A 22,088-nucleotide genomic window follows, 5' to 3' on the forward strand; every position below is an offset into this window, starting at 1 on the left:
TCCCAGGAATCAGTGCCAAGTGTGGGTCTGAGGCAATAAAGTCTCCATCTTCCATGGTTTAAACTGGGAATGTGTGTTTGTAAATAATGGCTGTTCCAGTTAATTAGATCCTTCAGTGTCCTGATCTTCCCAGGGCTCTTGTTTGCAGCACTCACTTTTCACAGGGTCATGGAGCCACTTAGGACTCACTGTCTAAGTTAATGTGTTTTGTCACTGAGTGTTTGGGTCACTTTTCCAGGCATTTCATGCAGTCATCTGTGTGGGGACCCACAGCATTTGGGGTGCTCTGCCCTCCTCCTCCCACCCACCCCACCATGAACAGCATTCCCACAGAGAGGATTTTCATAGCTTCCTGGTATGTTAAGGGGTTGGAATGGAGCTTAGAGATCATCCAGTGCCAACCCTCTGCCCTGGGCAGGGACACCTCCCACCAGAACAGGTTGCTCAAGGCTTTAGCCAACCTGGCTGTGAACACTGCCAGGGTTGGGGCAGCCACAGCCTCCCTGGGCAACCTGTGCCAGTGTCTCACCACCCTCACAGGGAAAACTTCTTCCTGATGTCTAATCTCTATTTCCCTCTGTCAGTGTATCCCCATTGCTCCTTGTCTTGTCCCTGCAGTTCCTAACCAAGAGTCCCTCTGCAGCTTCCCTGGAGCTCCCTGGGATTCTGGCAGGTTGTTCTGAGGTCTCCACACAACCTTCTATTCTCCAGGCTGAACAACTCCAACACTTTCAGCCTGTCTTTGTAAGGAAGGTGCTTCAGTCCTCTTAGCTTCATGGCCTCCTCTGGACTTGCTCCAAGAGGAGCATGTCCTTCTGATATTGGTGACACCAGAACTGTGTGCAGTATTCCAGGTGAGGTTTCACAAGAGCAGAGTAGCGGGGAAGAACCCCCTCCCTCACCTGCTGCCACATTCCTTTGGCTGCAACCCAGGCCTGGGTTGGTTTCTGGGCTCTGAACTCACACTGAGGTCATGGGGAGTTTCACATCACCATCATCCCTAGGTCCTTCTCCCAGTTCTCCTCTCAATGTCTTCTCCCTCAGCCTGTAGGTGTGTCTGGGATTGCCCTGATCCAGGGGTAGGACCTTGCACTTGGATTTGTTGTACTCCATGAAGTTGGCATCAGCCACCTCTGCAGCCTGTCCAGGTCCCTCTGGATGTCCCATCCCTTCCCTCCAGCATGTTGAGATAACTCCTGTTGACAAACTGACCATTTAATGAGGCCTGTTGGAGTTTTTCAAGGGCCAGAAACATGCAGGGGTTGGGGAAAACCTGGGTTTTGCAGGTCAGGTGTGTTGGTGAAGCCACACTGTGGGATGTGGTGAGCAGCCTGTGGCATGTGCTTCCACCCACCGCACACTCCACTGTGTGTTGAAAACCTTTCTGAAATTACCCAAATAACTGTGTGAGGAGATGATTTTGTCAAGCTGCCACTTGACTTTTGAAGTAGCTTCATAAAGAAGGCTTTAATTAACTATTTTAGACCTTTCCTTCTCCGTGTACAAAGCAGTTCCCAGGAGGATCCACTTGAGAAAAGCAGATTTTAGTTTGCAGTTGGCATCATTTATAGAAGGTAAAATTACTTTGGCTATAGATTGTTCATCAGTTGAAAATTGGGGGTAAATATGGTAGTGAGAGAAGGGTTTTGGCGGTTTGGGGGGTTCTGTTTGCTGCAGACTGAGGGATTTCAGCAATTCCTGATGGAATTTTTATGTCAGGAGGGTTTTTTTAGTGAGTAGAGAATAATGGGATTTTTGTGTGTGTGTGTGTGAATAAGCTCTACAAGTATATATAGAGATACTTTAAAATATCTTCTATATATAGGAAATATTACTTAATATATTCCATATATATGAAATAGTCATTTTCCCTGGTAGGATGAAATACCCTAAAGTCAGTTAAGGTATGAAAGTCAATCCTTTATTTAATTTGGGGGGTGCTGGAGTTTCAGTTTGATAAAAGAAGTGGCTATGGCTTATCACAGTTGTTATTTACTTCACCTTTTAATTAATAACTATTGAGAAACTGCTTCCATTTCTATTCCATCTGTGCCATGGAGCCAGGTTGGGAGAGCTGGGGGTGTTCAGCCTGGAGAATAGAAGCTCCAGGGAGACCTTAGAGCCCTTTCCAGTGCCTAAAGAGGCTCCAAAAGAGATGGAGAGGGACTTGAGATGAGGGATGGAGGGACAAGACACAGGGAATGGCTTCAAACTGATGTTTATATGGGTTGTTTTCTCACAGCAGTGATGGTGAGGAAGACTGACCAGCAAATGTTGTAGAGGTAGTTGTACCTATAACTAATACCTGAGCTCAGGTGTTTTCCAGGAGCAGCTGCATTTGTAAGTTCTTCCTGCAAGAGGGATCATAAGGAGGAAAAGAGGATAAAGCTGTTTTGAAGCCTCAAAGCAGTAAAAGAGGTTTCCCCCCTAACTTCTGCCTGTGACAGAATAACAGATTTCAGGGGAACAGGAGGTCCCCAGTGCTGGCTGGAGGAGGTGCAGCATCCCAACAAAGGGATCTGCACAAAAATCTTCGAGGGAAACACACAGAGGGAGTCTCTGGTCTACTCAGAAGTTGAGTCTTGTGATCCGTGTGATGAGATGAAGAGCACAGAAGTGGTGGAAGTGTTTCTTTTTTAGGTCTTGTTTAATTTTCATTCACCCAGCACAGTTAGCTTCTTGCTCTCTTAATACCAAGCATAAAGAATCTCACACTGGTTTGGGTTGGAAGGGCCTCAAAGCTCATCTCATTCCACTCCCTGCCATTTGCAAGGACACCTTCCACTAGCCCAGATTGCTCCAAGCTCCATCCAACCTGGCCTGGAACACTCCCAGGGATGGAGCAGCCACAGCTTCTCTGAGCAACATGTATAAATACCATCACACTTTTACTATTTGAATATTCAGGTACTTGTTAACACTGAGATAAAACAACTTTTGCACTGACCAGGATCCAGCACAATCCATGTGGTCCCTGCAGTTCAGCTGGGATGTGATTACGCCCTTTCCTGCTAGAAAGGGAGAGGAGTTTGTATCACTTCCCTCGTGGGTCTGGAGTTTAAATCTTTGCTAACACCTCAGTGCAATGTGAAAGGCAGTGGCTAAGCCAGTGTTGGTTTTGCTTCTCACTGAGGGGGGACAGCCCCCACCTGTGAGATCACACTTGGGGTAGGTGTTATCCTGGCCCCAGTGCCTATAGAAAATCTGACAACCATCCTGATGGTTTTCCCATCTGCCTGTGCCCATCTGTCTCCTGGTTTTCACTTGGGCTGCAGCATCCTTGGGACAGGATGGGTGTTTTTGCCTATGTTTGCGACGTGAATTACACCAATATTCACTCACTGCGTTTCAGCATCAATTCTGCTTTTGTTTCCTGCTCTTTACAGCTCCTAAATTTTCCCTTGCCTTAGGGAAAGCACAAAAATATCCCACCCAGAGTCAAACCTCTTCTCAAAGGAAACATTGCACACAAATGCCTGGACTTGGGCTAAATTAATCATTGTATTTTAGCCTTCCTGTGTAAGAAAAGCAATATTAGAATGTAACATGAATTGTGCTGTGCTCAATTGGAGAGTTCCTTTAGTTTTCCTAGGCTAATTCCCTTGGTCTCCCATGGCTTAGCTTGCAGAAACGTGGGACTTCAGGGGTATTTTAAGGTTGCAATTTAATCAGTGATTGACCTTGGAAAACTGAAATATAACCCCAGGAAGAGCCTTTTGCACAGCAGAGGTAACTTCTAGCCAGTCCCAGGCCTGAAATAAAACAACCTTGGTATCATTTATAGTTCTCTGTTGTCTTGAGGTTGGCAGGAAAGCTGCAGCATGGAGCAGCCCTTGCTGCATCCTCCTCTTCCAGCTCTGGGTCAGAGATGGAAAGCAAAACAAACCAACTTAAACCCATGCCAGAAGGAGGGAATTCGTATTCCCTCTCATAGTGGGAGTGTGATACTCACAGTAGAGGGATGGTAGTGCTGCAAACCCACTGGTGTTTGGCTCTCCACAGGTGTTGGAGCCCAGCCTGGAGGGAGAGAGGTGTCCTGGTGGTGACAGGGTCTGGAGGACCAGCACCTCCCCAGGGGGAGATGCTCTTATTAGTTACTACTATGCTACTCCGTTGTTACACAAGGCTCCCCAAGATCGGTACAACCATGCCACCTTGTGTTAATTCCTGTCTCCTTGAGCAGTCAGAGCAAAGAAATCACTTTCCTGTGTGTGGATGTGCGTGTCTGTATCAATAACTATGGCCCGGGTGTGCATCAGCAGCAGGTGAAGTGATTCTGTCACTTTGTGCTTGAACATTTAGCATAAAGACATTAGGTTTCATGGTTATATGTTCAAAGTACATTGATGATGATGAAGCAACATGCTCTGGTGGGAGGTGTCCCTGCCCAGGGCAGGGGGTTGGCCCTGGATGATCTCTAAGGTCTATTCCAACCGCTTAACATGCTATGATTAGTTGAGCTGTTGTGATGTGTCTAGTCCAGCATGGGTAATGCTTTCTGCACTGCCAGACATTCCCTGCTCAAGAGTGGGATGTGCCTCAGCTCAGGGGAATTTGGTCCATTATATCCCTGACTCCAATTATGTATTAATTAAACCTCTTTGCTCCACAGTCAGCAGCAGAATACGTGAAGTCTCGCCTGCCTGAAGTCCTGAAACAGCACCTTCAAGACTATGAGAAGGACAAGGAGAACAGTGTGTTGTCTTACCAAACCATCCTGGAGCAGCAGATCCTGTCCATCGATCGGGAAATGCTGGAAAAGCTGACTGTATCCTACGATGAAGCAGGTACAGTTGTGTTCCTTTCCCGCTTACATCGTACTGCACAATCTTTGCTCACTTTCAGTCTTTCTTGTGCTGCCAGCTTGAACTTTGTCTTCCAAGGTGACTCAGTGAACCATTGCTGTCCCCTAAAGTTGAGATAGAGAATGTTCCAGTTGAGTGATGAATGTTAACCAGCTGAGAGCACAGTTATTTTTCCACCTTGTGCTTTCTGCACTGATGGTGATTGATCTACTTGTGTCTCTATTGCCTCTGCAAGCAGTGCCACCTGTTTTCTGCTCTTTTCTCCTTCACAACTAACTTCTTTTGGGGCTTACCTAGCAGAGTGTACTGGGTAGTCACAGAACCTGGTTTTAGATGTGCCATGATGCATGTGGACAGCCAAACCCAGGTAATGTGTATAGTTTAGAGGCATTTTAACAGTGCAGTTAAAGGAGTTTTTATTTATGATATTCCCTTTTTACTAGCATTTTGTTTTCAAGTGGTTAAAAATGTCTTCCAGCTTTCAGATCCTTCACAGAGTTGTCTGATGCATGAGCTCCTTTACAAGTACAGAATAAAAATGACACAGTCTTGATGTTTTCAGCTGCTCTTCCAAATTAGCCTCCAATATATGCTGTGTGCTGCTCCCTTGAATTTTAGCAAGTTTCTTAGTGTTTAGATAATTGGAATTAACTTAACCTTGTACAGAAAGAATCAAACTCAAAGGAAAGTTCATTATTTTACTGCTGAATTAATATTCCTGGCAAGGAGTGGAATGAGATATGTACAGAAGGCTGAAAGATGCTGCTTGCTTTTCTCCACTTGAACCTCCCATGGCTGTGAGCTGAGACCATCTCCTCTCAACCACAGCCACCCAGCCCCAGGCAGCCTTGCAGTACAAAAAGAGAGTTTATACTTAGGTTGTCCCGATTTTTCTGAGGTTTTAATCCCTTGTTCTCTTACTCCTCTAGTACGTGGCACCGCGGTGTCCTTGGGGAACTGTGCTGAGCTCAGCTCTGAGTTCTCCTTCCAGCTGTTTGAGACAGAAGCCTTGAAGTGATGACTGTGTTTTTCATCCTGTTTAGATGACAGACAGCAGCCCTGTGGATCACTCTTCTTGGTTAGTGGCACCCTGATAACATTGCCATCACCTGAGTCCCATCACTAGCCCAGCCCTGGCCAACCCAACACTGCCAAGAGCTGTTACTGTGTTCTGTCACTTTGTGCTCACACTGCACTGCCCTGAAGGGCTTAAAATGCTCCAACTACTTATCCACTTTGTTCAGACTCCTCCTCAGCCTCCCACTCACTAGCAATGAGCTTCTCTCCAAGCTACTTTGATCTCAAAGGCACTGGAGCAACTCAAAGTGCCACTTGCAGACAGCACGTTCTGAGTGCTCTCAGGACTCTGAGCTTTGGGAATGGCAAATCATTACAAAGCTCTATTACTTTATCAATTATATCCACTCATTAACCCCATAAACAAGCCTGGTTCTCTGCACTACTGGGATCTGCAATGCTCCTGTGCTTCCATTTGCTGACTGCACATCACATAAGGAGCTCAGAGTCATAGGAGTTCTTGAAAAGCACAACAGAGTTAGAATGAGGATGTAGAATATTTTCTTAATCACATATGTGATTGGTTTTAATGAAGTATAAAAAAATCAGCTTCCAAACTTGTTGCTTTCTGCTGCTTCTGTTTGTTTTTTCACACAGAATTTCCTAGTCCATTGAATCATGTAAATCCTTTTCCCTGGTTTGGTCATTCCACCTCTCACTTCATTTGGATAGATAGCAGTTTGTTAGGAAGGAGAAAATGCAGTGAAGGAAATCACCAACTCCTCTCAGAGAGCAAAGAAAGCTTTTTCCTTTATGTCTGTAGAGTGAAAATCAAGATTAAAACTGCTTGAAACACATATTTGGGGATTTCTGTCATGCAATAAAACAATCAAGTGGAAATGAGAAGCTGCATAAATGACTGGGTTGGAAAAGTCTATCACTTACACACACTCAGCTTGGAGACACAGCATAGCTGGAAAGAAACCCCAACATTTCAGCTTCCCAATCAGGTGGAGACACCTCCAGAGATGAAAACAGAGCTCACTCATTATCCTAATCATGTAATTTGTTTGCTAGCAAGGCAGAGCTGTGCTACCTGCTGCTGAAGGGTGATCTGGTGGTGAGCACAGCTCAGGAAATGGGCAGTTAGACACAACTGCAGCAGCTCTTGGTGATCTCTGGAGCTGCAGCTGCTCAGAGCTCCTGCAGTGGGTGGGGGAGTTCTGCTGTCATTGGCCTTTGTCCATGCTAAAGGCAATTAATTCAGTGAGGAGCTCAAGCTGCTGGTGGGACATGCCAAATGAAGAGTACAAAATTGCAAAAGCAAAATTGGGGAAATAAAGTAATGGGGATGAAAGGGGAAGATACAACTTCATCTGGAAGGGAATGACATGGGGCATCAACCAAACCCATCCCAGAGCATGTTGCCAAGGGTTTCATTTCTGTACTGAGGAGCAGGTGGAGCTCTGCAAACCAGAGTGAGATGTTTAAGGTACATGATCCAAGGTTACAGTAGCCAACTGTATCAGGGTGCTGTGTGTACAGGAGAACTTTCACACCCTTTGCCAGCCAGGAAACCTTTTCCATCACTCCTGGAAAGGCCATTTTTTGAGCATGTCCAGAGCAGAGGAAGGGTCTGGAGCACCACGAGCAGCTGAGGGGACTCAGCCTGGAGAAAAGGAGGCTCAGGGAAGACCTTATAGCTCTCTAAAACTCCCTGACAGGAGGTGCAGCCAGGTGGGATCAGGCACTGCTCCCAGGGAACAGGGGACAGGATGAGAGGAAACAGCCTCAAGCTGTGCCAGGGGAGGTTCAGCTTAGACATGAGGAGGAATTTCTTCATGGAAAAGACTGTCAGGCATTGGAATGTGCTGCCCAGGAGGCGGTGGAGTCACCATCCCTGGAGGTGTTCAAGGAGTTAGTACTCTGGTCTACTTGACAAAGGTGGTGATGGGTCACAGGTTGGACTTGATGACCTTGGAAGTCTTTTCTAACCCAAATGATTCTGTGATTTTCCAAGAGTTTGCACCCCCAGCTAACTCCTTTCTCCCCAGGATGTCTCCCAGAGTGGACAGAGTTCAGCTGCCTTCATTTGCCAGGATAAAACTAAGATGACTTGGGCTCTGGCACAATTTTGCCTGTTCATTTGGCCTTTCTGGTAACATTCAATATTAATGATGTGCAGCTTTGATGGACTTGACATCCCAATGCCTCTGTGAATCTTTCCCTTTAGGAAATCAATACATCAGAGCTCCCAAATAAAATGAGTTTGAAAACAGTCTGACAAGACTTTTAGGGAGGTTTGACTGAGGAAGCTTTATAAAATGAAAGGAGGCCAAAAGTGACAGATGGGTACAAATCCTCTCATAATCTTTAAATCCCTTAGTTTAAAAAGTGGCATTCTTGACTAGCTAAGGCTGAGGTAATTTTGGGCAAGAATATTTTTTCCAGCCAAAGCTTTGTTGGCTGTTAATCCTATTCCTTTGATTCACAGCATCTCTAAACATCTGGGTAGTCAGTGCTGCTCTGTGCAAATGCAAGTCGAGGCTATTTAAAGGTGTTTTGGCATTCCAGAGTGGTGTGCCAGAGAGCTCAGACCTGCTGGGAGATTCTGGAGGTGGTTTTGTCCTGTAGTCAATGGGTTTTTCCTTAATGGATGGTTCCTCTCCCCCAGAGTCCTGCAGAAATCGCATTTCATTATTGTGTGACAAACAAGATGAATTTCATTTTTCCCTGCTGTCAAGCACTCAGGGAAGATATTGATGTTTAGGAACTGCATCCAGAGCCAGGTATGAGCCCAAAATGTGTTTTCTTAGCTAATCTTTTCTAGTGTGCAGATGTCTCTGGGTGAGATGAGGGTTTGTGCTCAGCCATGCCCAGGGAATCACAGTCCCTCAGGGCCAGGAATGTATCATCCTCCACTCCTCACTCCCAGCCGGATTTGGTATGTAAGGAATGGATCTAATTTCTTATATTCACCCTGCGTGTCTGTGCTTCACAAGAGGCTGGGACTGCTTTTAGCTGTGACAAATCCAAGGCTTAGACCTTAGAGTCATAGAATCATCTATGTTGGAAGAGACCTCTAAGATCACCAAGTCCAAACTTTAACCTGTCACTGCTGGAACTCCTAAACCCTAAACCATATCCTCCAGCACCAGATCCAGACACCTCTTAAACACCTCCAGGGATTGTGACTCTACCACCTCCCTGGGCAATATCCCAGTGCCTGAACACCCTCACAGGGAAAACATTTCTCCTAACACCCAATCTGACTCTCCCCTGTCTCAGTCCAAGGCCATTCCCTCTAGTCCTCTCCCTACAGCCATGGCAGGAGAGACCATCCCACACCTCTCTCCAAGCCCCTGTCAGGGAGTTGGAGGGACCCATGAGGTCACTCCTGAGCCTCTTCTCAAGACAGGTCCTACCCTTGGGGGACAACAGCCCATGCAGCTCCAGGCTGGGGGGAGGAGTGGGGAGAGAGGTGTTGGTCACAAAGGGACTTGGCAGTGCTGGTGGCAGCAGCTCAGTGGGAGCCAACAGTGTGCACAGGGGGCCAAGAAGGCCAAGGGCATCTTGGCCTGGCTCAAGCACAGTGTGGCAGCAGGACTAGGGCAGTGATCATCCCCCTGGACTGGGCACTGGGGAGGTCACAGCTCAGTGCTGTGTTCAGCTTTGGGCCCCTCACTGCAAAAAGGCCATTGAGGCACTGGAGTGAGTCCAGCCAAGGGCAAGGAGGGCACAAAAGGGTTAGAGCACACGAGGAAGGGCTGAGGGAGTTGGGCTTGGTTAGCCTGGAGAAGAGGCTCGGGAGTGACCTCTTTTTACCAGGTAGAGTCATCACTATGCTCTATTGCTGTGATGATAAGTTGTCTGTGCTGGGATGTTTGTCCCAAGGTGCTTCATGCTCAGAATAGCACATTTAAAATGCAGAAAGAAATCTGTTGGATTTATATCCTTCTTTAAAATTGAAATAATTAGTGTCTTATAATGCAGAGTCATGCTTGGGCCATGCCTTGGGGTTGGTCCTTTGCACTGGGGGCTTGGCCTTTGGAGAAATATTGGAACACGCTTTCAATAGTAGTGACTCATCAGGTGTTTAAATCCTTGTCCTGACAAGGAGTCAGGGGAATATTTCTCTTCCAGTCTTGGCTAAAGCCATTAGCAGTGAGGCAGAGCATCTGCTGAGAGCACTGGGGAGAGCAGACAGCTGTAATCCCACAATTACACACTGAGAATCATCCTGCAGGAACATGGAATAGTGCTCAAAGGGAAATGGCCTGAGCCTGGAAAAGGGCTGAAAATCTGGATGTAGGGTTATAGGAGGGATTTAAAGAGCAGCAAGTAAAATCATGCACTAAACATCCTAGAAACAACCATTGCAAAGGCAGTGGGGTGCATAGAAGGGACAAAGCAGGAGAGATGTAAAGGAGATGGAGAAGAGCCAGAAAGAGCAAAGAGGAAGAAATTACACACTCAGAGGGTGGTGAGGCTCTGGCACAGGTTGCCCAGAGAAGCTGTGGCTGCTCCACCAGCAAACTTCTGCCTGGCTTCAAATGTAGGATGGATCCTGCAGTGGGTTGGTACCAACAGATTCCCTTAAAGCCTTTTCATTCCATAAACATCAAACCTTTAATATCTTTGGCTCTGTGATTGTGGAGGAGTTGATTTGTTTGGAAGAGGTTGGAATCCTTTTTTTTCCCCCTTTTATTGAATGTGATCAGTTCTGCACAATGTGTTTGATATGGAAGTTGAATTTAATTCCATGGTGGGAAATGCAAAGCTGTAGGAGGTTTCTGATAGATCCCTAGATCACAGAGCTCTTCCAGAGGAGATTGCACTTGTGTTTGTCTGCCATTTATCTTGGTTATATACAGAAATTTCTAACCAGAATAAAAAATAAACCATTTTCAACTTATTTCTGCTTAGTGGGATGAAGCTAAATATGGGAGAGATGCCAAGAAATCAACCTGTGAGCTGAAATGGAGATTCCCTTTGCCTGAAGATTATTGTTCATAAGGACAAGGGATTAATCACAGGCACCAGGAGCTCATGGAGGTGGGAGCACTCCCTATTGCCACTGAGGGATTGATGATCCGTGTCAGAGCAGGCTGGAAGATGGAAAGGCTGCCCGAAAGAGTTTTTGTTCCCCAGTAATTAACTTGTGTTACCTGATGCATGAAACTTCCTTCCAGCTCTAGTTTTCCTACCTGGAAAACACTTTCAGGTGTTGAAACATCTACATGGATCTGTTAGTTTGAAGTATACCCCAAATATGGTGAATATATGATTAATGGTGAGCAGAATTCACTGTCTAGGGTTGGATTGGATATTGGGAAGGAATTCCTGGCTGTGAGGATGGTGAGACATGGCACAGGTTGCCAGAGCTGTGGCTGTCCTATCCCTGGAAGTGTTCCAGGCCAGGTTGGATGGGGCTAGTGGAAGGTGTCCCTGCCCGTGGCCCAGGGTGGAACTGAATGATCTTTAATGTCTCTTCTAAACCATTCCATGATTTGGAGATCTAATTAGAAACACAATCGAGTTCTCTGTTTCAAATGTAAAGCCATAAAATATACCACATACAGCCAGGTAGGAATTGTTCCATATGGAAATTAAGCTTCAGTCTTATAGATTGGAAGGAATTTCTATATATTTCTAAGAACCTGATTTCCCCTTTAATCTATTTTAAAAGGAGTTCTTTCAATTTTAGGGGGAAAAAAGCACATTATGTTGAGATGATTAAGGAGTGATGAGACCTTGACTTTTCAGAATGGTTATTTTTTAGGCTGAGGCTTTGCAAAACTGACTTCTGCAGAAGAATTTTGACTGAGAGAAGGAACAGATGCAGCTTTTGTAGAAGACAGCAGCACTGAGGGGTTTGGGGGTGAATGCCTGGATGGTGTTAGCTCTTTGGTCCCATGTACCTTGCAAGGCATATGAGGACAAGCAGGTGCTTTACAAATCCCTTTAAAAATGTGTCTCTGCAAGGTATTTTGAGTGATCAGCACTTCATTCCATTCACAGTCAGCCCATTAACTTGCCAAAATTGTGCATTTTGGAGATTATTATATCATTTTCTCTAATCTGTGTAGCTTTTTTTACTGCAAGAAATTATGTGGCTATTTAATATTTCAGCAAACTAGAAAGCAGTAAAGGACAAACCAAGTTTTGGTACCTGGTTTCTCCCTCCTTTTCCATGCAGATATGGTTTGGGAAGCATCGGAGCAAGGACAAGGCTTGAGCCCCTGCAATCTGCATCTCCCTGCTGTAGCACATCTGCTTGGTTGTATCGTTGCTTATCTTACAGATAATCACTGGAGAATTAGATTTATTCCTGTGGCTTTGGCTTAGAATCGCTGGGTCACTTGGAGGACACATGGAGGCAGAATTCCATCAGCTTGATGGTCTCACTCCACTTTTTATCCCTATTCCTGGCCACCCAAAGACTTCCCTTCCCCCACCCTCATGTACTTACTTAGGGTGTTTTTTTTCTCAGTCTTGCCTATTGCATGGGTGATAATCAGAGTTTGATTTGCATTGCCCGAGGGGAATGTGAGGAGCTTGGGAAGGAGAAATGCAAGAGACACATGGCTGGGAGGGGCTGAGGCAGATGGGCGCAGAGGACGGAGATGTGAGTGATCAAAACATCACAGATCTGCCCTGGAAACCACTGGAGTCTTATTGTTTAGGATTTAAAGTCCCTGGAAGGCAAATGGGAGTGTGTGGAGTGTAAATGGAAATGAAGCTGCATGTGGTGAGAGTTGCTAATGGAGAATAAAAATGCAAATAAATCAGTGTTTTGGTTTATCCTCCTTTTTGCACCATTCTCAGTGGTTCTGTTTCCCTCTGGAGGTTATTGAAGCTCAAAAATACTAATTCCCTGCTTAATTATTGTGTGAAGTCAAGCTTGAGCACTGTGAAAAAACATGGGAATGGGGTTTATGAGTTGGATTTTGTTTGGTTTTTAATCAATTCAGCCCAGAAAATACTGAATTTCTTGCCCTGTGGTCTTTCTGGATTCATCTCTGCACAAAGGGTATGGAGACCTCTCCTCTCATCAGGCATCACAGGAGGACTCTGAACACCATCAGAGTGTGAGGGGGATCCATACTGACCAAAAATCGTCTCTGTGGGTTGGTTTAACACTTATCCTGCCCGACCTGGAGTCACTGCTAAGGCAGAACTGGGCTGAGCTGTTATCCCAGTGTCAGTTCCATACCTGGCTGAGGGATCCATCTACTCCCGACCTGCTGGTCCTGTCAGCACAGGCTGATGCTGTTCCCATGGACATTGCCCCACAGCTTAGGACAGAGGGAGAAAAGAGTGATGTGGGGACATTACCTGCATTTTTTGCTGCTGGATTAGGAAGACAGGAGGGCACTGGGGGGATTTCAACCACCTTGGCCATCCAGAGCCCAAGAGCTCTGGTGCTCATCCTGAGCTGTCAGTGTGGAGCTGGAGCCAGGCACCAGCAGATATTTTGATGCCACAAGTGAAGCACAAGCTGTGCAGGTGAGCTGGCTCACAGCTGGGCTTTCCAGTGCCTTTTCAGGTGTTAAACAGGTGTTTTCCTCCCCTTGATAAAGCAATTATCTACAGACTGCTAGAGCTGGCACAGCCTGTACTCTTATAATGAGTCTTTTGTCTCAGAGCAACCTTCCAGGGTCTGAAGGGCCTCCAGGGAAGCTTCAGAAGGACTCTTGGTTAGGAACTGCAGGGACAAGACAAGGAGCAATGGGGATAAATTAAAAGGAAAATTTAGACTACATATCAGGCAGAAGTTTTTGCTGTGAGGGTGGTGAGACACTGGCACAGGTTGCCCAGGGAGGCTGTGGCTGCCCCAACCCTGGCAGTGTTCAGAGTCAGGTTGGCTAAAGCCTTGAGCAACCTGTTGTGGTGGGAGGTGTCCCTGCCCAGGGCAGGGGGTTGAAACTAAATCTCTAAGCTCCATTCCAGCCCCTTAACATTCTACGAAATCTTACCTGACACATCTCTGCAGCCATTGTAGCACAGGTTTTAAATTTTCTGCTGCTTTCCTTTGTAAAGGCTCAGCAGGGCATTACCAAGGGACTCATATAACATGTGCTCTCAATTCCAGGCCCTTTCTGGGGAGAATTTTCCATTGGGCAATTGCATTAAATCTGAGGATGCTGACAAGAGTAGCATGTTTTCTAACTCTACACAAGGTTAAATGACTGAAATAAAAATAGATGGAAAAGAAAATAAAGTACAATGAGTTTTGCTTCATTGTGTCGTGGCAGGTGGGAGCTCAGGTCAGGGATGTAACCATATCCCAATCAATCAGGAGCTGGGAGAGAGCTAATCCTTCCTAAATCACCTTGGAAATCATCTCCTCCTTCAGACTCTCATTCTCACAAATCATATAGTCAAGAAGACTGTGCTCAGCATTATCATTTTTATATGGATTGTGGTCATTATAGGTCTGTTTATGAAGCAGTTTAGGGAGAAGCACCAGGGCTGGAGGAGGTTATTTGCAGTGTTTTTCTTAGCAGGAAATGTGATGGTTGCTGCTGCCTGGAGGTCTTTTCTAACCTCAGTGACTCTGTGATTCTGTAACAGGAAGAACATTTTCCTGCTCACACATATCTCTGTAAACACATCTCCCATGTATTTATTTTGCTTCCCATTCCTTCTGTCTTTCCTAGGTACAACTTGTTTGATTGCACTGTTGTCTGACAAGGAGCTCACCGTGGCCAACGTTGGTGACTCACGAGGAGTGTTGTGTGACAAGGATGGCAATGCCATCCCCCTGTCACATGACCACAAGCCCTATCAGCTGAAAGAGAGGAAGAGGATTAAGAGAGCTGGTGAGTTTCTGCTTTGGCTTGAAGGTTCATATTTTTCCTCCTGTCAATGAAACAGACTTTTCCCCTGATTGAGGCTGGAAAGTACCTGACTGAGGCATCAGCAGGTGAAATCTTCCCTTATCCATACAGCACTTCCAGCAGTGCAGACAGTGGTGGCAGCATTAACCTACCCCTTAATGAGCCATTGACAGGGTAGGAAGGGCAGCCTTCATCCTCAACAGGCTGTTGATGATCCCATCCAATCCCCTTGGGATCTCTGCAGGGAGAAAATTAACAACCAGGAGCAGCAGCATCACAGACAGCTTCACTCCCACCCCTGCCCACAGCCTGGATGTGAGAGGCTGAATCTGGGCCTGAATGAGGTTTAGTGTCTCAAATAAGCAGAGCATGAATCTAATCCATCAAAGCTACTTTTTATTCCCATATAATGAGCACAGACATGGAAATTGTGTGGCAGGAGTAGAGGAAAAGGAATCTCTCTGCAATAAATCTTCCTCGCGCCTATCTCTTGTCAGCTTAGCCTCCTCCTGGCCTAGAAGTTCCATTGGGATCATCAGGTTTAATAGGCAATTCTCCATGAATTTATCCAAGTCGATTTTGCACCCATTCCTGGTTTAGCTCCTACAGCAGCAGCAGGAGGTGATTTGATGAAGAGAGTAAGCTGCTGTGGTTTGTGTTAACCCTACCCTGCATTGCCCCAGAGGTGCATGACCTCCCTGCCCCCATATCTTCCTCTCTAAAATGGAAATAACAAGTTTTTCCATGAGTATAAAACGTTTTTAAAGCCCCAAGGTTATCCACGTGCTCCAACTAGCATAAATAGCTGCCCATGTGCAGTGGGAGCTTCCTCTCAGTGTGCTTGGAGGAGCTGGAAGAGCAGTGGGGGATCCTTCCTGCTGCTGGCAGAGCCAAGGCCACATGTGCTCCCCAAAGGGTAAGGAAAACAATGTGAGTCCTGAGAAGAAGGAATAGGAAAGTCTTGGTCTCTCTTTGCTTCAACTCTGTACTTGAGGGATGTATTAATAAAGAGATTCATCTATAAAATCAGTTCTCTTGGCCAAGCGCAGGAGGCCTTCACTGAGGAGCAAAAATCAATCTGATTATTTGGCTTTAGAACACAACAACTTGTAAAATGAACCTGAATTTTTGCAGGGATTTACAACTTGGGAACAAATTATTTTCATGGCCAGGTAAATGTTAGAATTATCAGAATAAGAATTGTTCTCTCTGGTCCTGTGACTTCATGACTTCACTTCTCTGTTCCCTCCTGCCCTGTTGTAATACCCTCACTTTTGTGGCCTCATGGTGCTGTTAAAAACATATAATCCAGTTCATACAATTTCCAGATACTTTTACACTTTGGAACATCACCTTTTTACATCCGCTAAGTGTAAAATTGAAGCCAAATGCCCCAACTGGATTATTACCCAGCCCACACTGCTCCCAAGACAAAAGGCACCTGGATTTTCCCAGCATCTAGGTCCTTCCTTGTCGTGAGGAACTGAAGAAGGGGACAACAACCACATCATCAGGTTCCACTGGGGGTTTTCAACTTGTCCAGTGCCCTGTAGGTAGTTATTAAATGCCTGAACATTTGTGTTAGAGGGATTAGAGTTCATTTAGAAGTGAAATCCATATAGCCATGGATGAGTAAATATCCTTCAGCCTCATGCTGACAGGAATCAATGTGAGGCAGCCTGAAGCAGCAGCTCCAAGAGCATTGCTTGTCCTCTGCATTCCAGTGGGATAGAACTAAACTAGTCCCTCACTTTTGGCTGCTGTGGTGGATGTTAAGGAGGTAATTCAGTCCTGCTCCTTCCGTCATTCCCAATAACTGAGTACAAAACCTTAGCCCAAAAGCTGAATACAACTCTCATTTATCAATCTGAGGTGACTGGAGCAGCTCTTGTGCTGAAGCCCCAGGTGCCAAGGATGTTGTTTTCCCTGAAAAACACAAGGAATCTCCTGATGAGGAGCCTGAACAATGTGCATAGATGGTATTGATGTAGAACAGTGGCCTTGGAAGAACTGTGGGTTCGGTTTATGCCAAAGCACTTGGTTGTAGAGCACAAGGTGACTCTCACTGACAGAAATAGAAGTGATTCACCTTGAGCTCACTTCTGGCTCACATGGAAAACATTTGTGCCACTGCCAAAAAGCTTCAATTCCTTTCATGCCTTTTTTTCCTCCAGCACTGCAGTGTTTGTTTTTTCCTGAGCATTTCTATGGATTCAGTATAAATTCCTTTATAAAAGAAAATATTATCAGTGCGAACAAACACTTCAGGAAACCACTAGGGCCATGGGCAGTTCCAAGTGAGAATGGCACTGAAAAGTCACTTTGTACACATCAGCATGACCTGCACAGTCTGGAGTAAGCATGGAGTAAGGTTTGCTTGGCTGTGTAGCTAAAGAGGAGGCTCCCAAATCCTTCCTTTCTTTGGCTATGGAAGGAAACATCTTCGCTGGCTCTGCAGGAATGTTCATGAGAACACCTAGCTAAGAGTTGTGTTCCTGCTGGTTTTAACACAAAGCAAATTTCAAGCTTTATACAACAAAGAATCATTAAATGAAACAGTTTCACCTGAAAGTAGAAGGAATTTACAGATTAGATCAGGAATGGGAATGCTAAGGGAAGATTTAGGTGACAGGTGACAAATAACACACAGGCTGGAAACACTCTGATAGCTACGGAGACATTTGTGAAAGCAGCAAAGCAGTTTACAGATAGAAAACACAACAGTTCACCTTATTTTGTCATCTATTTCATGTTCCATAGTGACAAATGATTTGCCCTGGAGTGTTCATTGCTGTTAAGATGACAGGAATGCTGTGATGGAACAGTGCAGATGGATGCACAGGGATTGAAGGTGTCACAGTTCTCCTCTGTGACCTTGAGCCCTGCCTGGTTCCCTCCCTGTGCTGGGGAGCAGCTTCATGTGGCTGTGTCAGAGCCACTGATTGCAATGCAGAACAGACCTCACTCTAAGCACCTCTAAATAGGACAGGTTCAGCTAGAAGTAGCCTTAATCCTGGTGGTGAGGTCAGTCAGATCCCACATTGCATTTTCCTGACTTGAAGTAAAGTTGTGTCATCAGTTTGTTCCCAACAGGTTTTTAGTACTGTTTGGCACAGTTCAGTCGAGGCAGTTTGAGCCTATAAATGTTTCTGCACTTGTTTCTTTGCTTCATGCCTTGAAGGGAAACGTGTCCCACTGCAGGGTGTTCTCAGTGCTGTGTCCTTCAGAGATCTGGAGTGGGGAAACATGAACCACACAGCAAAAGGTGTTCACCAGCGCAGGAGTGTAACAATTTGTTTCGCTGTTTTCCTCTCAACATTGCCGTGAGGTTTTCTGAGCAGCCAGTTGTGTAGAACAGGAATTCCTGTGGTGCTCCATAAGCTGTGTGTCTCTGTGGGAGAGCACACAGCACAGAGCTGCTTCATTTGAAAGCAGAGCCACTGCTGAGGCTGTTGCAATCCTGCTCTTCCCTGCTGCGCGTCGAGAGGCACCCAAGGCATCTCCTGCCTCTGTAACATCTGTATCCCTCAGGAGAGATTTTTGGGTGGGTCTGGCAGGAAGTGGAGAAATGCTTTCATGTTCAAAAGAGATGCTTTAAGTGTTGGTGTCTCTCTCCAGGTGGTTTCATCAGCTTCAACGGCTCGTGGCGTGTTCAGGGCATCCTGGCCATGTCCCGTTCCTTGGGAGATTACCCCCTGAAGAACCTCAACGTGGTCATCCCTGACCCTGACATCCTCACCTTTGACCTGGACAAACTGCAGCCAGAGTTCATGATCCTGGCCTCAGATGGGCTGTGGGATGCCTTCAGCAACGAGGAGGCCGTGAGGTTCATCAAGGAGCGCTTGGATGAGCCGCACTTTGGAGCAAAGAGCATAGTGCTACAGTCCTTCTACAGAGGGTGTCCTGACAACATCACAGTGATGGTGGTGAAGTTCAGGAATAGCAGCAAAACAGAAGAGCAGTAGTGAGCAAGTGGCTCTCTGGCTCACTCTGGACTCAGCACAAACTCTTTAACGTTTTAAACATAGTAGGAAGCTCTAGTAAATGCCGTTAAGATTCTGCACAGAAGGAACAGATCCCTCTGGTCTTTGTTCTTTGCTTAACTAAAGGAGCAATACAACAAATCCATGCTGAGTGATGACAAGAATCCAGTTTGTCCACATGTTCCTGCCTCCTGTGACCTTGCTGCTCCTCAGAACCTGGCTGTAACCTTCCATGTCCCAATTTTCTGTCCCAATCCTGTGTAGACTTTTCGTTTTGATTCTTCACCTCTCACTTCCGACACTCCAAGGTTGGTTCAGGTGCTCAGCAGGGTCAGGGCAGTGCTGCTGCTTTGCCCTCATAGGTGTGACTGCTCAGAACATGGTCCTCATCTCTTTAACCTGCAGTGATAAGGTTGTGTAGGAAAAGGGTTGTGGTTATTGGCCTCTCAGTGGTAAGGAGGAGGAAGAGGAGCCAACTATCAGTCTGCTGCTGCCACTCACCTGGCTCTTGCTTTCTTTAACCTCACCCCCTGAAAGAAATCCCCACCAAGCATGTGAATAGGTAGAGTTCCTGAATTACCTGAAGCCACATGATTATCCAGGCTGTGCATTACTCTATAACAGTTCTTCTAGGCCATATTGTAGCCAAACCAACTAATGTTAAACGTCAGCAAAGTACTTTGAGGTCTGACACTGTCTGTATCAGGAAATAGCTCAGTTGTGGTAGCAGAATGTCTGTCATTCACCCAGACTCACCCTGACCTTATTTTCTTGGCATGGACTTGGCAAGTGCTGCAAGATAAAATGAATTTCATTAGTGACTGGTGGAAAACTCATCACAGCAGAGCCTTCCTTAGAGCTACCTAGCTGGAAGGCAAGGCAATTAAAGACTTCCTTGTACCACTGCAGATGGATTTATGGTGTTAATCCCAGGGCAAACTCCTCTAGAAACTGTGTTTTGGGATAATGCACTATTGGCAGGTGGTGGCATTGCACTGGGGAGATGAAAGGTTGTGTTTAATCTAGCTAAAGATATGTTTAGATCTAACTTTTGGTATTTAGTTGTGGTTTGGAATCTGTAACTGCTGTGAGGTGACAGTTTGAGTTTGCTCTGCATCTGGTGACACCCCAGGTGGCAGAGGGACAGTGGCAGAGGAACAGAGCCAAGGTGAGGGTCAGGATTTTGGATGCCTTGCTTACCCATACCCTGTCTTACAATAATCCTTGGGGTCTCCCCACAAAACATGGTCCTGGATGATCTGCTCGAGTCCCTTCAGGGTGATGGAGGTTGTTGTTTGGGTCTAGAGGTGACTCAGGGATATGATGCATTAACTGACATTGCCTGTTCCTCAGGTAAATACAATATTCCTTGGTTTAGCAGCTGCCTGTGGCTCATCACACACCTGCAGTGGTTTGAGGCAAGTGGTTGCTGGTCCCTGAGCTGAGCTGAGCTGATGCTGAGCAGGTGTTGGTCCCTCAAGGTGAAAATTGAAGCGCACAAATTCCTGCTTGAGAAGGAATTCCCTTCTTAGTCTTTTGGGTTTTGTTCCTAGGTTACCTCTTCCCCAAAAAAACTTCCCTCCTTTAATTTGTTTGGGGATAATCACACCTCCTAATGGGATCTGTTGATGTAACCAATGCTGTCCAGAATGTGTCCAGATCCCTTAGTAGCCTCTGCTCATTCCAAACCCAGGGAGAGCCCCTTGACTTGGAAAAGTGGAAAGCAGAAGTATGGAAGTGTCCAGCACCCTCTGGAACAGCAGGCACACAACCTGCACTGCTCCTTCCCTGCAGGATGGGAGGTTCCAGGCAGTTTTAATCCCCTGAGCAGTGCATTCAGTGGATCTGAAATGCAGCTTGGCAGGTAAATTGAGCAGCTAACAAGAAATGTTAATAATTGCAGAGTGTTTCAGGTATTTCAGTTTGAAAAGGTATTTGAGGTCAGAAGGCTGTGAAATGCAAACCTTGTGTGATATTGCCTTGGAAATGTTCAGTCATGGACTGGGGAATGGCACAGCAGCAGTGTCAGAGCTGTGCTCCAGGCAGAGCTGAGTGAGTGGTGTTTGCCTTTCCTGTCTCCTTCACAGGAGGTGTTCCTGTTGGACTGACACTTCTTTGGAGGACACAGCCTGGATGCTTGTCCAAACAGCTGCCCAGGGAAAAGGAGAATTAGACCCAGCAGCCTGCAGAATTCTGAAAGAGAGGGATGTTTGTGTAGCAGAGGCATCACCACTAATCCTGCATAGGCATTGGAGGAGTTGGAACATGATGGACCAGCACCACTGGAGTGTAAGCTCCTGGCTGCACTGAGCTTCCTGCAGCTCATGCTCCTGAGGTTAGCAAGCATCCATGAGGGATCCCTGACCTTCTCCAGAGCATGGCTAGCTGGCTGGTCACTCCAGCACATGAGATAAATGGGAAAATGAGGTGTCAGGAATTCACAACCATGAGGAAGCAGTGGGAGGGCAGCTGGCTCTGGAAGCAAGCCATGCTCTCAGGATTTAGGAAAACACGGTACAGAAGCAGTTTCCAGCATCCTTCATGCTGTCCCTCACAGCCCCTCCAGGCAGGCACACAATCAACCCTGCTTCAACCTTCAAGTGGCTGCAGCTGCAGCAAGAGCTGTTTTACCACCTGCAGCTTCCTCTCTCACCTTTCCCTCAGCATTGTCCATGCCAAAGCCATCCATGCCAATGATCTCTGGTAAGCTTGGTGACTTTTGCTTTTATTACTTTAAGAACTGAGTTTCAGCTGCTGTAGGTTTAAAGCTGAAGGACTGATGGAGGTGAGAGGATTTGTGTGGTCTTCCCCCTCCATGTGCAGTGCCTACTTGTGCTCCCTGCTGGAATTCTTCTGGTTTGAATCCAAATCTAGGCATTTATAATTTTGCTGACTTGTGCCAAATTCTGTCCTGACACAGCTGTTGGATGACAAGATGAAGTAATGCACATACTGCTTATGCAACCTGACCAGTCCAGGGTTCTCCCACTGCCTTAACACTTCATTCTCCATCTGGAAAGGGTTGCCAGGTGCTATAGCCAGAAATATCCCCCTGCAGCGTGGCACAGTGGGTTCCAGCACTCCATCCTCCCTGCTGCTCTCCTGCCTGGGCACCTCTCCAAGAAAAGAGAGCTGCCTTTTGCTGGAAATGACTGGCACACAGCTGGGAGCTCCATGGAAGTTCTTTGTTGTTTGTGCTTGAGTCGCTCCCTTGGTGACATCTGTTCCCCACAGTAAGGGCATCATGTGGCAGAGAACTGATGTGTTGAGTTGCTGCCAAAGAGCATCTTTCCTACAGCTCAATATGACAAAATGTACCCTGTAATTCGTCAGCTGAGCCAGTGCTTAAAGAATTTGGGCAGTCCCCAGGGATATCACAGGCTCACAGTTAACTCACATGGAATGTTTTAAGGATAGACCATTCAGCATTGCATTCATGG

The 22,088-nt window shown here is 46.2% G+C and overlaps 1 protein-coding gene across 1 annotated transcript; it reads left to right on the top strand.

Annotated features, from left to right (window-relative positions):
* Positions 1-4,612: 4,612 nt before the first annotated feature.
* LOC103805939 (protein phosphatase 1L) lies at positions 4,613-18,630 on the top strand (the record flags this gene model as incomplete). Its single annotated transcript, XM_009078605.1, has 3 exons — positions 4,613-4,787; positions 14,486-14,647; positions 18,284-18,630. Coding segments are annotated over 3 exons (684 nt in total), but the record flags the coding sequence as incomplete, so codon positions are not given.
* Positions 18,631-22,088: the final 3,458 nt, after the last annotated feature.

The sequence above is a fragment of the Acanthisitta chloris genome, unplaced genomic scaffold (assembly GCF_000695815.1).
Source record: "Acanthisitta chloris isolate BGI_N310 unplaced genomic scaffold, ASM69581v1 scaffold28707, whole genome shotgun sequence".
In the NCBI taxonomy this organism is placed as follows: Eukaryota; Metazoa; Chordata; class Aves; order Passeriformes; family Acanthisittidae; genus Acanthisitta; species Acanthisitta chloris.